This window comes from Pelobates fuscus, chromosome 2 (assembly GCF_036172605.1).
Source record: "Pelobates fuscus isolate aPelFus1 chromosome 2, aPelFus1.pri, whole genome shotgun sequence".
Taxonomy (NCBI): domain Eukaryota; kingdom Metazoa; phylum Chordata; class Amphibia; order Anura; family Pelobatidae; genus Pelobates; species Pelobates fuscus.
The window spans coordinates 133,193,399-133,207,956 of NC_086318.1; the positions used below are offsets into that span (position 1 = coordinate 133,193,399).

At 41.7% G+C, this 14,558-nt stretch overlaps 1 protein-coding gene across 2 annotated transcripts in view; it reads left to right on the forward strand.

Moving 5' to 3' along the window:
• Nucleotides 1–5,425: 5,425 nt before the first annotated feature.
• The window catches only part of FXR1 (FMR1 autosomal homolog 1), a 48,829-nt gene continuing 39,696 nt past the window's right edge, over nt 5,426–14,558 (forward strand). The window contains exon 1 of one of the 2 annotated variants that reach the window (XM_063442699.1): nt 5,426–5,534. In XM_063442699.1, coding sequence (XP_063298769.1) covers nt 5,484–5,534 — 51 coding nt within the window. In that variant the 5' untranslated portion in view covers nt 5,426–5,483. The remainder of the gene's footprint in view (nt 5,535–14,558) is intronic. The other variant, XM_063442700.1, reaches the window with a different exon arrangement.

Here is a 14,558-nt window from a genome sequence, read left to right on the forward strand (position 1 = left end):
ACTTCTGATTTTTTGTATATTTCATATGTGCCACTAAATTCAAACCCCCCAAATTATGCTCAGCTAAGTCTTCTGAGTAAAAGGACACCCCCATTGTATGTCTTTGGCACTATTTCGTGAAGCTACAGTGCCATACAGGAGACCTGTCCTTTTCAGTATTCACTGTAGAATTTTGAGAGACGGATTTAATGAGCCTATGCTTCTATTTGGGGTATTATAACAGTTTGACTGTTCAAAACCCCCCCCCCGCAAAGGCCTACCATTTGTAAAAGTAGACACTCCAGGGTATCTCATATGGTGCATATTGTGCCTTAACATGCCCCCATTTTTTCACCAATATATGCCAAAGTCTGTGGTAAAAAATAATTATGGGCATTTTTTTTTTTTTCATACGGATTGCATTTTTGCTGGGCATTTTGTATATTTTGTATGTGCCACTAAGTTCAAAACCCCCAAATTATGCTCAGCTAAGTCTTCTGAGTAAAAAGACATCCCCAATGAATGTCTTTGGCACTATTTTGTGAAGCTACAGTGCCATATAGGAGACCAAGCCATATCAGTTTTTACCGAACTTTGAATTTTGACACTGGGCCTTTGTGCAATTTCCAAGCATCTTCTCAGGTTTTAAATTCAAACTGCCACACAAAGGCCTACCATTTCTTAAAGTAGACACCCCAGGGTATTACAAAAGGCATATTTTAAACCTTAGCGTGGGATCATTTTTAAGCTAGCTTGTACCAAGTGTAGTGGTAATAAGCGTTTTTTCTGCCTTTTTGACACACAAAGTGAGTTTGCACAGTATATTTTGCAAACCTTATGTGTACTTCCACTGTATAATACTTCATATGTTGCTCAGCTATGTCTGCTGAGTACAAAAATACCCCCGTATGTACCTTTGCCAGGTATATGTGGACATCGGAGGGGCACATTTGGGACACAGCCATTCCATTTGTTTTCAAACTTAACATTTTTACGCTGTGCCCATGTCCCATTTTAGAGTATTTTACCAGGCTATATAATCCAAATACCCCATAAAGCCATACCATTTCTTAAAGAAGACATGCCAGGGTATTTCAAAAGGCATATTTTGAACCTTAGCGTGGGATCATTTTTCCGCTAGCTTGTACCAGGTGTAGTGGTAAGAAGCGTTTTTTCTGCCTTTTTGACACACAAAGTGAGTTTGCACAGTATATTTTGCAAACCTTATGTGTGCTACCACTGTATAATACTTCATATGTTGCTCAGCTATGTGGTCTGAGTACAGCAATACCCCCGTATGTACCTTTGCCAGGTATATGTGGATGTTGAAGGGGCACATTTGAGACGCAGCCATTCAGTTTTTTTCTAACTTTGAAGTTTTATGCTGTGTCCATGTTCCAATTTGGAGTAGTTTAGATGGTTGGTTATTGGAACTTCCCCATAAACACATACTATATATTGAAGAATACACCCTGGGGTAATTCAAAAGGCATATTTTGAACCTTGGCGTGGGATAATTTTTTCTCTAGTTTGTTCCAGGTGTATTTTTTTACTTTTTAAAACTATTTTTAAAACTTTTGTTTTGCTTATTATTTTTTTTTAAAGTTTCCTAAACTATCTTAAAACTTTTTTTTTTTTTTTACAGATTTAACATTTTTCTAAGCTTTTTTTTTTACCGTTAACCCATAACTAGCAGTAAGCAGCACTAACAGTAAATTCCCATTTTCCCATAACTCCCACCCACCCCAGCTAGCAAAATATTTAATTATACAATATTTAAATTAGTTAATTAAATAAATTGAACCCCTGAGGGTTAAAAAATAAATAAAAGTTAATCGTCAGGGGTTAAAAAAAAATTAAATCGCAGTATAATACTGTGATTTGTATTTTGATCACTGTAGGCAGTGATCGACTGGCAGGGAAGGGGTTAATTTTTATTTGGACTGGGTAAAGGGTTTTTTTTTTAATTTTACTTAAACGTTATTAAAACTTTTTTTAACTTAATTTTTTAACTTTTGAAAACTTATTTTAAAACTTTTTTTTAACGTGAACCCCTAGTTAGCCTAACACTAAATCCCCCAATTCCCCACTAACTTACACCCTCCCCAGCTAGCTAAATTTATAATTTTAAAATATTTAAATTAAATAAAATAAATTTAACCCCTGAGGGTTAAAAAAAAAATTAACCCTCAGGGGTTAAAAAAAACAAAATAATCAGATCATAGTAAAATGTAATCCCTGCCAATTGATCACTGTAGTCAGTGATCAATTGGCAGGGAAGGGGTTAATTTTTTAAAAATTAAACTAGATAAAGGGGGGTGGGATTTTAATTTAACTTTATTTTTATTTTTACAGGGGGCAGGATCAGTGAAGATCCGTCTCCCTGCACTTCACAGTGAACCCGGAAGTGCAGGGAGGCGGAAGGTAAGTATACACAGCACATGTGTTCGCTCTGACAGGCTGTCAGAGCGGGCACATGTGCTGGGACAGCGCAAGTCGGTGCTCCCGCTCTGCCTCTAATACAGAGGCAGACCGGAGCACCATTAACCCCGCGATCTGGGGTTAATTTTAACGGGTGACGGACGAGGTCCGTCACTCGTCGTTAAGGGTTTCCCCTGAGTGACGGACCTCGTCCGTCACTCGTTGTTAAGGGGTTAACTGCAGCTATATAGCTGCTCAGAGCCCCTACAGGTGAGGCTAATGACCTTGTTAGGCAGTGAGCCAGAACTCCTCAGAAAACCTGTGCTGGACTCATGCACAGCCACTCTGACAGTGGGTGGAGAATCGGCCCACCCTGCTCTTCCGAATACTCCACCCCAGGGACCCATATAACAACAGAGAAAAAAAAAAAAAAAAAAACCTACATTTAACCTTAACTTTCCCTGGGGCTGCATGTGCTTAACCACATGTCAGGATAGTGGCTTCGCAAAAGTCTGGGTGCCAGATATACACCCTTGACCACCATCCCCAACACTGTCACAAAGTCTAGAAGCATCTGTCAGTTCTCTAATGGTACATGGGCTTTATCTTTTGCTATTTACAAACAAGTATCACTATTACATTCTCTTTCCATGTGGGTAATGTTTCCATACCCCATTTTTTATATTTTAAACCCCTCAGCTCTCTATGCCCGGTGAACCGTGATTGGTTTGGTATCTGTAGCCTTAACAAGGCCTCAAATCATTATTTTTGTATCAAATAATGTTAGAAAATCTTTTCAAGTGATATACCTGCAGAATTCACTATTAAAGACTATAGGAATTTTTGTAGACAAATCATCTGAAAAGTTTTTAGCTAACTCTTCATCAAAGCTATTTAAATTTATTATACCTAGGCCTATATCCGCTATGTTATTTATTGTCACACACTGTACTTCCTCTGTATTTTAAAAACAGACAAACTAAGCATAAAAAGTGGCAGTAACTAATGGGTCCTGGTTGGCCTGACTGCCTGACATGAATGAGACTACATGGAGTATTTCTATTTAGGGATGAGGTGCTTGGGGGTCTATATTTAGAAAACAAGTCTTGAACTAAATGAGAAAGTATCCATCCTTCCCTCCCCCATGGGTCTTCCACACTATCACAGCCTCCCTCCTTCCTATCTGTAATAATCCCTGTCGTATCACAGACTCCATCCTCCCTATTCTCTAATAACCCCCCAGTATCACAGCCTTCCTACCCCCATTCTCTAATAACCCCCCCTTAGTATCACAGCCTTCCTATCCCCATTCTCTAATAACCCCCCCCCTTAGTATCACAGCCTTCCTATCCCCATTCTCTAATAACCCCCTTAGTATCACAGCCTTCCTACCCCCATTCTCTAATAACCCCCCCTTAGTATCACAGCCTTCCTACCCCCATTCTCTAATAACCCCCTTAGTATCACAGCCTTCCTACCCCCATTCTCTAATAACCCCCTTAGTATCACAGCCTTCCTACCCCCATTCTCTAATAACCCCCTTAGTATCACAGCCTTCCTACCCCCATTCTCTAATAACCCCCTTAGTATCACAGCCTTCCTACCCCCATTCTCTAATAACCCCCTTAGTATCACAGCCTTCCTACCCCCATTCTCTAATAACCCCCTTAGTATCACAGCCTTTCTACCCCATTCTCTAATAACCCCCCTAGTATCAGCCTTCCTATCCCCATTCTCTAATAACCCCCCCCCCCTTAGTATCACAGCCTTCCTACCCCCATTCTCTAATAACCCCCTTAGTATCACAGCCTTCCTACCCCCATTCTCTAATAACCCCCTTAGTATCACAGCCTTCCTACCCCCATTCTCTAATAACCCCCTTAGTATCACAGCCTTCCTACCCCCATTCTCTAATAACCCCCTTAGTATCACAGCCTTCCTACCCCCATTCTCTAATAACCCCCTTAGTATCACAGCCTTCCTACCCCCATTCTCTAATAACCCCCTTAGTATCACAGCCTTCCTACCCCCATTCTCTAATAACCCCCTTAGTATCACAGCCTTTCTACCCCATTCTCTAATAACCCCCCTAGTATCAGCCTTCCTATCCCCATTCTCTAATAACCCCCCCCCTTAGTATCACAGCCTTCCTACCCCCATTCTCTAATAACCCCCTTAGTATCACAGCCTTCCTACCCCCATTCTCTAATAACCCCCTTAGTATCACAGCCTTCCTACCCCCATTCTCTAATAACCCCCTTAGTATCACAGCCTTCCTACCCCCATTCTCTAATAACCCCCTTAGTATCACAGCCTTCCTACCCCCATTCTCTAATAACCCCCTTAGTATCACAGCCTTTCTACCCCATTCTCTAATAACCCCCCTAGTATCAGCCTTCCTATCCCCATTCTCTAATAACCCCCCCCCCTTAGTATCACAGCCTTCCTACCCCCATTCTCTAATAACCCCCTTAGTATCACAGCCTTCCTACCCCCATTCTCTAATAACCCCCTTAGTATCACAGCCTTCCTACCCCCATTCTCTAATAACCCCCTTAGTATCACAGCCTTTCTACCCCATTCTCTAATAACCCCCCTAGTATCAGCCTTCCTATCCCCATTCTCTAATAACCCCCCCCCTTAGTATCACAGCCTTCCTACCCCCATTCTCTAATAACCCCCACCCCCCTAGTATCAGCCTTCCTACCCCCATTCTCTAATAACCCCCACCCCCCTAGTATCAGCCTTCCTACCCCCATTCTCTAATAACCCCCCAGTATCACAGCCTTCCTACCCCCAAGCTGTAACCCCCTCCCCCTCCTTTCCCAGGACCCCTAGGTTTCCCACTCCTCATGTTAGTTCATATCGCCGCCTCTCCTGTCTGTGCCCTCCTTCTGCTCTCTGTCAGTGGACACATTAACACGGTCACCCTCTCACGCCAAATTTAGCCGCGCTATTAGTACATCGCCCTGCTCCCATCCCGAGCCCCAGCCCTCCCCTCCTCCCCGCCCAGTCACGGCCTCCCTCCTGGGTGACGCAGAAACTTTCTAGAAATCCTTCCCATCGCCCTTTGCGTTTCCAACATGGAGGACCTGACGGTGGAAGTGCGCGGCTCTAACGGAGCCTTCTACAAGGTAACGAGGCGGGGAGGCCGGCCGCGGGCAGGGCGGGGAGCCAGGGGGTGAGAGCGGGGGAGGACGGACCCCCGTGTGTGGGAGAGCCCGTGTGAGGGCCAGGGAGGGGGGCAGGCCGCACTCTGGGCCCGGAGATGGCGGACGGTGGAGGCCGCGGCTGTGCTGGGGGGGGATGGAGTGGGTAAAGGGGGCTGTGAGCAGCCTGAGAGTGATCACCGCTCGGTTACCCTCATAGGGATAGGGTTCATTACTGTGTGTTATTGTATGGCTGAGCACGAGCTCAGTGATGGCTGAGGGTTAATTACTGTGTGCTGTTTGTGTGGCTGAGGATGATCTCAGTGATGGCTGAGGGTGCATTACTGTGTGTTATTGTGTGGCTGAAGATGATCTCAGTGGTGGCTGAGGGTGCATTACTGTGTTATTGTGTGGCTGAAGATGATCTCAGTGGTGGCTGAGGGTTAATTACTGTGTGTTATTGTATGGCTGAGGATGATCTCAGTGATGGCTGAGGGTTAATTACTGTGTGTTATTGTATGGCTGAGGATGATCTCAGTGATGGCTGAGGGTTAATTACTGTGTGTTATTGTATGGCTGAGGATGATCTCAGTGATGGCTGAGGGTTAATTACTGTGTGTTATTGTATGGCTGAGGATGATCTCAGTGGTGGGTGAGTGATTAAATAACCCAGTACCAGTAATAAAGATGCACATAATGTCAACTAAGTTCCTAGGGAGGTGTATAAATGCTCTATATAAACACGTGTGCAGCTCTGTAGTGTTCGTAAGTAACCATTTGGATTATTTAGGCTGATCTCATAGTGTTCTCCTTTGTCTACAAGTGGGGTGGCCAAGAGATGGACCCCCAGCTGTGCTAGAAATACAACTTCCATGTGTAGCTAAGCTTAAGCCTTTCACAGCTTCATGGGGGTTGTAGTTCAGCTACCATTGAAGGCCTTGCTTTTCTCTACAGATTACGGTACTTTATAGGTATACACTTTTCTGAGCTGTGCATGTTTCTGGTTGTAAAGGTTGCCATGTGAATTGCTTGGTATCCATCCTGTTAACAACCAGTTATGTTGACTCAGTGGCTTGGGACAGTTTGAATGTAAAGGGGATGATTGTTCACAAAGGTTAAAAAAGGAACAATAGCAAAGTGCAATCACTTTAATCGTTTACTTTTTTTTTTTCTCTAAATGTGAAAGTAGATTTTTACTCATTTCCTCAACAGAGGGGAAACCTGATCGGATCTATGGGTGAGATCATGAACTTGTTCTGCATTGACGTCAGTGAAAAAGACAAAATAGACGTTACATCACTGGAGCTAACTGTTTTTAATAGTTTATCACATTCATGTTACCTATAGAAATGTAACAGCAGTAATTATGTTCTTGAAAAACCAAATTGTCTTTGAGTGTGCAACTGTTTGAGCACTTTATGGAGAATAACTATATGAGTAACGGTCAAGTTTGGGTAACAGTTATATAGTGAAGGCTTAGTCATTATGTGGTAACTATTAAAAAGAAAAGATCATGATCAGGTCATTATCATAATTTAAAAATAGCAATAAGAGAATTGGCTATATATCTGTGTGACCTTAGTGAGCTTGTAAAAGACTATAAGGGGAGTTTTGTAAGAGCATCTTTAAGTTACGTATTTGAGCATTTTGAGTAAGTCCTTACCTTTTCGAATTTCTATTCTAAACTTCCATCTGTTTCAGAGTTCGTGGCCTAAGTCTCTTCTTCCCTGTTTTCTTTTTTTCTTTATTTATTTATATTTTTTTAAATACTTAATACATTTCTTATTATAGGTGTTGTAGTCTTTTTACTACAGCTCTGATGAGCAGATATATTTGGATCTTAAACTTTGTTTTTCTTCTTGAATGAGCTGTCCATAATTGGTATATGGATATGGTTGTGATTGAACTCATTCAAACACTTGCCTATGACACACAAATCTATCCTGGATTCGTTGCCATTTGAAACAGGCATTGTTGGTGACAGCTGTTTTTTTTGAGATGCATAAAGAGAGCAACTTTGAAAATACTGGTAGGCTAATGAAAATGTTATTTAAGGAACACTGTAGCATTAGGAATACAAGCATGTATTCTTAACACTATAGTGTCCAAGTCCATATAAAGATTCAGCCCCACACCCCTTTGGACCTATAATAAAAAATGTAAAAAAAAAAAGGGGGGGAGGGGGATGTTTTGCGTAACTTTTTTTTTCAGTGGTGAGACTCACTCGGTGTTGCTGTACTCTCCTCTCACAGCTTCACTTCAACGTCATAATCATCCAATCCAATGCTCCTCATAGAAGAGTATTGGGGGCAAGGTGAGAAGTGAGCATCAATCAAATGCTTCTCATAGCTGCATTTAATGGTGTTTGACCTCATAGATGTTGAATGTCACATGACACAAAATCATTGCAGTGTCCGGAAGCCACTGGATGTTTTAAATCAAAACTTCGCTGTATCTAATGAACAATATTTTAGAGTGACTAGATTAAACTAAAGGGCAACTAACTGCACCCTGACCACTTCATTAAGACGAAGTGGTCTGGGTGCCTTCTGTGGATTTTTGTTTTAATAATGGTAGAATTAAGAGCTTATTGATGGTGCTGGAATTTCATTGACGTTCCAGCACAATTACAATATAAGACAAGGCAGTGACTACTTTGCCATATGTAGAATACAATCAGGGTTATTCACTAAATGGAGAATTCAAAGTTAATTTCAAACCTAAGGGCTGAATAGCCTGAACTGGCTTTATAGATGTCATCATCTGGGGACTTTGCATAATTTGTTGGCTCCCCAACGGTTTTATCGCCACTGGTGGTCCAGTGTCCAGGGGCGGGGAAAGGTGAGATTTACTTACCTGAACCTGTGCCTCCATAGTCTTTCAGCTGACGTCACTGCTGTACTCTCCTTTTTATGCGCAAGAGAACAGCATTGAGTTCTATGGAGAATGCAGCAAGACCTTTGGATCCTCCATAGACACAGCTAATATCCCTGCAGTGTCACTGGTGACGGCTGGAGAGTGACACTTTTAGATTGCAGTAGTTCTGCCCAGTGTCTTGAAGTGTCAGGCATAAGAAATATACTGAGACAAAGTAGTCCCTATTTTGTCTCAGTATATCTTTTAACTGGGTTGGAATTTCACTTAAATTCCAACAGTCAATGAGGATTTTATATTCATGATATACTCATTTTGCGTGAGCGAGGGGGGTGACGGTGCCTCTTTAAATATGATATTCGCTTTGAATTCTCACTTTAGTAAAGAACTATTAATGTTTTGCAAACTGTAGGAAATAGAAGAGCTTAAAACAGCGTACATCTGCCACATTTTGTTATTTCCATTCAGTGATTTACTCACAACAGCTGATGTGCGTGCACAAGATCTACTGGAGAATGAGGAATCTTTCAAGGACTTCTGCTATTTACTCTAGTGTAGTCAAGCGAGTACACCATTGACTTGGGTTATCTACAAGTAGCTCAAAAATGAGCAGAAAGAGCAGGTTGAGAGACAACTTTAGATAGCCGGTCTCACATTCCTCAACAACCATTTGCCCTATGCAATATGACATGGAGTAGATCAGTACTGTATTTCATATTTGTGTCACTGTGCTTAAGCAGCGCTGAAACCCACTTCCCGAAAAAATTAGCATTTCATAAAGATGAAATGCTCATTAAGACTGTGTTGGAATTTCATTAAAATTCCATCACAGTGAAAATATATCTTCAGACAAAGCAGGGACATCTTTGTCTTATGTATTTTTTTTTCTTCGCTTGTCAAAGCTCAACAAAAGGTGAAGATACCTCATGTCAAGCCGTCACAGCTGAAGGGAAAAAGGCTTTTGTATGGAGTATCCCTCAGTCATGAGGGATCGTCCATACACATCAGTGTTGTACTCTTCACATGTACAAGTGTACAGCGCTGACTTCGGGTCCTGTCAGATGAAGCACCAGCAACTGAAGAAGACCTCACAGAAAACATGGTTGTCTTCTTAAGGGACAGCTTAAAGGGACACTATAGTCACCCAGACCACTTCAGCTCAATGAAGTGGTCTGGGTGTAAGGTCCCTCTAGGGTTAACCCTGCCTGATGTAAACATAGCAGTTTGTTTACATCTGGGGTTAAGCCAGCCTCTAGTGGCTGTCTTCCGGACATCAGCAATGAATGAGGCATATTATGCTTTCCTACGGACACTTTGAATGCGCGTGCGGTATTGCCACGCATGCGCATTTGGCGCCGGTGACGTCAGACAAGGATGCTGACGTCGGCGGGGGAGGAGAGGTAAGGAAGCCCGGCGCGGGGAAATGTAGGTAGCTGAAGGGGTTTTAACCCCTTCAGCGCCGCGGGAGGGGGACCCTGAGGGTGGGGGCACCCTCAGGGTAACAAGCGGTTTTCCTGACTATAGTGTTCCTTTAACAACATACAACTTACTGTAGTGATTATGATGCACCCAAAGCTGGACCTCTTTGTTGCTGCCTGGATACTGCTGCCTTTCCTCTCTGTACAATTCTGCATGGATTTTGGGGTTTGGGATTTTGGTGCCAAGATTTCTAAAAATGAGCTGTACAGATATTCTTTTCTATGTCTGATAAAAACATCAAGGACTTGGAGGATTCCACATTTACCTGTACTTTTGGTCTTATTAGGTCTTTATATCAGAGGTGACTAAAAGGTGTTACAACAGTTGAACTACATCTCCAGTGATTGTTAGCCAGGCCTAAGGGGGGTGAGCTTCATGGGAATTGATGTTATAAAACACTATGAAATCTACTTTTTGGCCATCCCTGCAAAAAATGTTGCCCTACCGTTTGGATCTTTAGTGCATTGCCTGCACTTCTTAGGAGAATTGTGGATTAGTCACCATGGCTATTAATATTTAATGTTTGTTTCACTTAATATGAAATTATAGGCATCTGTAGTCTAAGTTGAACTTCAGTAGGATTTAAGAATAGATTGCTTAGTTAGAATATGTAACAAGAAAGACACCTAAAGTATGCTGTCCGGGAGGTGGGTGTTTCTCTACAAAGTATTGCAGCTGCCACTGTCGCTCTTCAAACGCCAGAGCATTGTCAGCAATTTCAAACACATTGGAGCCTTTCTATTTTTAAAACTGGTTTTCCTCCATTTGGCGGTATATTCGGCTGTATAATTACTCAGGTATTTGGTTTTAATAATTATTCAGTTTTTCTGTAAAATAAGAAAATATTTAATTTAACATGATTCTTTGCTTTTTCAAACTTATCACAAAACTATTTATTTTTTATTTTTGAATGAGTCATAGTAGAAGTAATCGGTAGATATTTTACAACTGCAACTGTGTACCTTCAAGATCAATCCAGCCTACATTCTCAATTTATTATTTATTTATTTTTGAAAAATGCAAACTGTTTTTCTGAACACAAAGTATTGGTTGATCGTTATTTTACCCCACACTTAGGCTATTGCATTAGGTGGCAACTGGGGTTTGTTGGAAAGGGAGGGGGTTATAGTGGTATCAAACTTCATGAAGAATGATCACAGGTGCAAGAAGTACATTGCTGACTGAAACACTAAAAATATTTAAGTGCAGCTGGCAAAACATTTAGAGAACATACGTTTTCCCAACTTGAGTGACTATGTAGTCTGATGTTTAGATCTTTAACTTACTTTTATTGTTTCACATATTGAAAGAAAAGCTGTCTTCCAAAAATCATGTAGGTGGCAAGTTTACTTTGGATTGTTGCTAGTATATGCAGGATAAAATTTATGTCAGAAAACTGCTTCTTCCTCATCCAAGATTTCCATAGGTTCAAGTAGTCCAATCAACTTGTGACGTGAGCTGCATCCCATAAAAATTAGAGTTGCAAGTGCCTGCTGAGAATTGTGAAATGCAAGATCGCCAGACTGTGCAAGTGCATAGAGAGCCATGTGTCAACTTATTTTAGGTGCTAGTGTGTATTCTGTAGCACTGTACGATGGATGGATGAGGCATACAAGTAAATACAATAAGACAAGTTTGAATTGTGAACAAATGGTTGTGGCGGTCCTGATTCAATAAGCTTACAATCTAGATGTGGGTAAAGTACATACAATTCAAAGTAAAAATGGACCAAGTGCAGAAATCCCTACAGTGGTTGTCTCGCCTGCCAATTCTAGTGCTTTTATGACATAGCAGCGAAACCAGCTTCATTTATAAACATGAACTCAAGTTTTGGTGGTGATTTTATGTTCACAAATGAAAATACTTATTTTTGCTGAGCAAGGTATGCATTTTCCCATGGTATGTGTTCTTTTCCTAAAACTTTAAATTGGCAGTCCAAGTACCATAGGTTTATTGTTTAAAGAGCACTAAGCCCACTCTCTTGTAACTTTTTTGTTTATGATAATGTACAAACAGTTCTAGATTGCCAGTGTCCGTTTACCAAGCGGTAACTGGGCTACATATAAATTGATAACCATAGTATGGCTGCTGCATTAAGAAAAGGTCACATTTTAAAAATCTTTTTAAAGGGATACTCTAAGAACAACTATACCTTAATGAAGCAGCTCACTGCTTTTAGGTGTAAAATCTCTTTAGTTTCTGTTCCTGCAGCTCTACCACACACCCACTGGCAATATCTTGCAAAGCCAACATGGAAAAAAATGGTTTCATTTTCAGTCAGATCTGGCAGCACAATGTGTTCACTGGAGATGTTTTTATCTCCTGCTCTGTTAATTAAACTTTTATCACACAGAGGAGGCTCTTGCAGACTGTTAACGGAATAGTAGACACAAATGTTAAATTAAACAGACTGTGCAGTAAAGGAAGTTTTAAACATTTAGATCTCTCTTTACAGAAAATGTGTAAGTCACACATTTTGGGGAGGGATTACTAGGGTTGCATAAATGTGAATTAACTCCTGTGTAGCAGATAATTGCACAGTAAGATTGTAGGGCATTGTCTTTGCACCAAAGCAACTCTATTAAAGGGATACTATAGGTACCCAGACCACTTCATCTCATTGAAAGGGTATGGGTGCAGTGTCCCTATCCACCTTAGCCCTGCAGTATAAAACACTGTGGTTTTTGAAAAACTGCAATGATTACTTTGCAGGACTAGGACTGCCTCTAGTGACGGTCTATCAGACAGCCACTAGATGTGCATCCTGGATTCTCATGGAGTTTGACTATGTTAAATGACGCTGGACGTCCTCATGCTCTGCATGAGGCCCTCAAATGTCTGTGAAAGCCCCATAAGAAAAGCTTTGAAGCAATGCTTTCCTAAGGAGAGGGCCTAATGTGCATACGCATTAGATCTACCTGTTGGAGGGGGCTGAGGGACAGCGTCGATGGATTCTGGTAAACTATTTATGCACCAGAAGGAGGAGGGTCTAGAGGGCACTATAATGTTAGGAATATATATTTGTATTCCTAACTCTATAGAACCCATTTAAGCTAAAGTTGTTTTGGTGCTTATAGTTTCTACTCTAAAATGTCACTTTTAATTGAGCTAGATGGGTTAAATGCAGTCACATACAGGATGTAGTCTTATTGTGTTATTGAAATGAGATGATGAAGTTGTTTGGAGTACTGCCTTAACCCCTTAAGGACCAAACTTCTGGAATAAAAGGGAATCATGACATGTCACGTGTCCTTAAGGGGTTAAAGGTGTGTCCCTTTAAGGTGTTTAACCGTTTTCTAATGGTTTAACACCTAAGTTGGTCTTTGAGCACTCAGCCACACTCCTCCTCCAGCGTAGGAAAGCAGGAAGGGAAGTATTGCTGGTGATAAGCTATCAGCTGACTCTCTCTATGTATGCTTCCTCTCCTTTAGAGGTAGAGCAGGGGAGGCAAAAGGTAGGGCGGATAAGTGCCCAAGGACCAACGTAGGCGTTAAACTGTTCAAAAATGGTTTCTTACCTGAAGATATGACTGTCCTCCAGGACTCCAGCCCCCCAAACGGCTTCATTCAGATTAAGTCTTTTGAGAATGTAATGATCCTTTATTGTGTGTGTTTGGCACACACTTTATTTTCCTTGGGAATTTACGATAACAACTTCATCAGATAAGTTGTTTTTGTGCTATAAAGTCCTGACTTGTCTGACTGCTCTGCCTCTGAACTTTCACTCCATATCTGTGCCTTTAATCAGGTAGCTTCTATCTAGGCCCCACTGATCGACAGAGAGTGGATCAGTCAGCAGACTAACTCAGCCTGTCAGTTGGCTCAGTCTGAATCTTTCATCAGGAAGTATTCGTGGATTGGAAGTCCAGAGGCAAACTGGTGCCAGGACCTTCTTACACCATAACAACGTCCTTCTGATAAGGTTAATGTGCCCGGATTGGTCCTTTTTAAAGGGTTACTCCAACCATCATGACTACTTTAGTGATTTGAAATGGTCATGGTGTTGGGAGTCTGTGCAGTGTTTCAATTTGAAAGGTATGATAGGTATTAGGAACTCTATTCTGGGCTGCCTAATGTCAATTCTCTGCAAGTTTAAAATTTGTCGTCAGTGCACACATCTTGCTGGTGACAGACATGCTTAAAACTCCTAGCACCATAACCACTACAGAGTACTGTAGGGATTAAGATGCCTGCTGCTTTCCACACCCACTTGTAAAGTATCTTTTAATGAGGCTGCATATCAAAAGGAAATAAAGACCCTTCTACAACAGGAACTCGGAATTTTATATAATGCGACTCCCAGGACGTGCAGTTCTAGATGCCTGGCAGGAAGATTTATTTTTATTATTATATTAGGCAGGGCTCCTTTGGGTGTAGTTGGTGTCCAGCAGGGACTGTTTCTCCTGCAGGCGTACCGAGACGCCATGATGGGGGCGTCTACTGTTGCAGGAAGGTGTGAGAAATGTCAGCAGCCTCCCACTCATCACGATGCTCAGAACTAGTGGCCGCTTGGATTCTGCATATCATATCCCGGGGCTAACACATTCTAAAGGGTAGAGGGAACAGGCTACACATCCACGGAATTTCAGCTGCCGGTAGCGTATGTATGGGTCGGTGTGCAGTGTATATTCCACTGTCTGGTGTGGGTGTATGGATC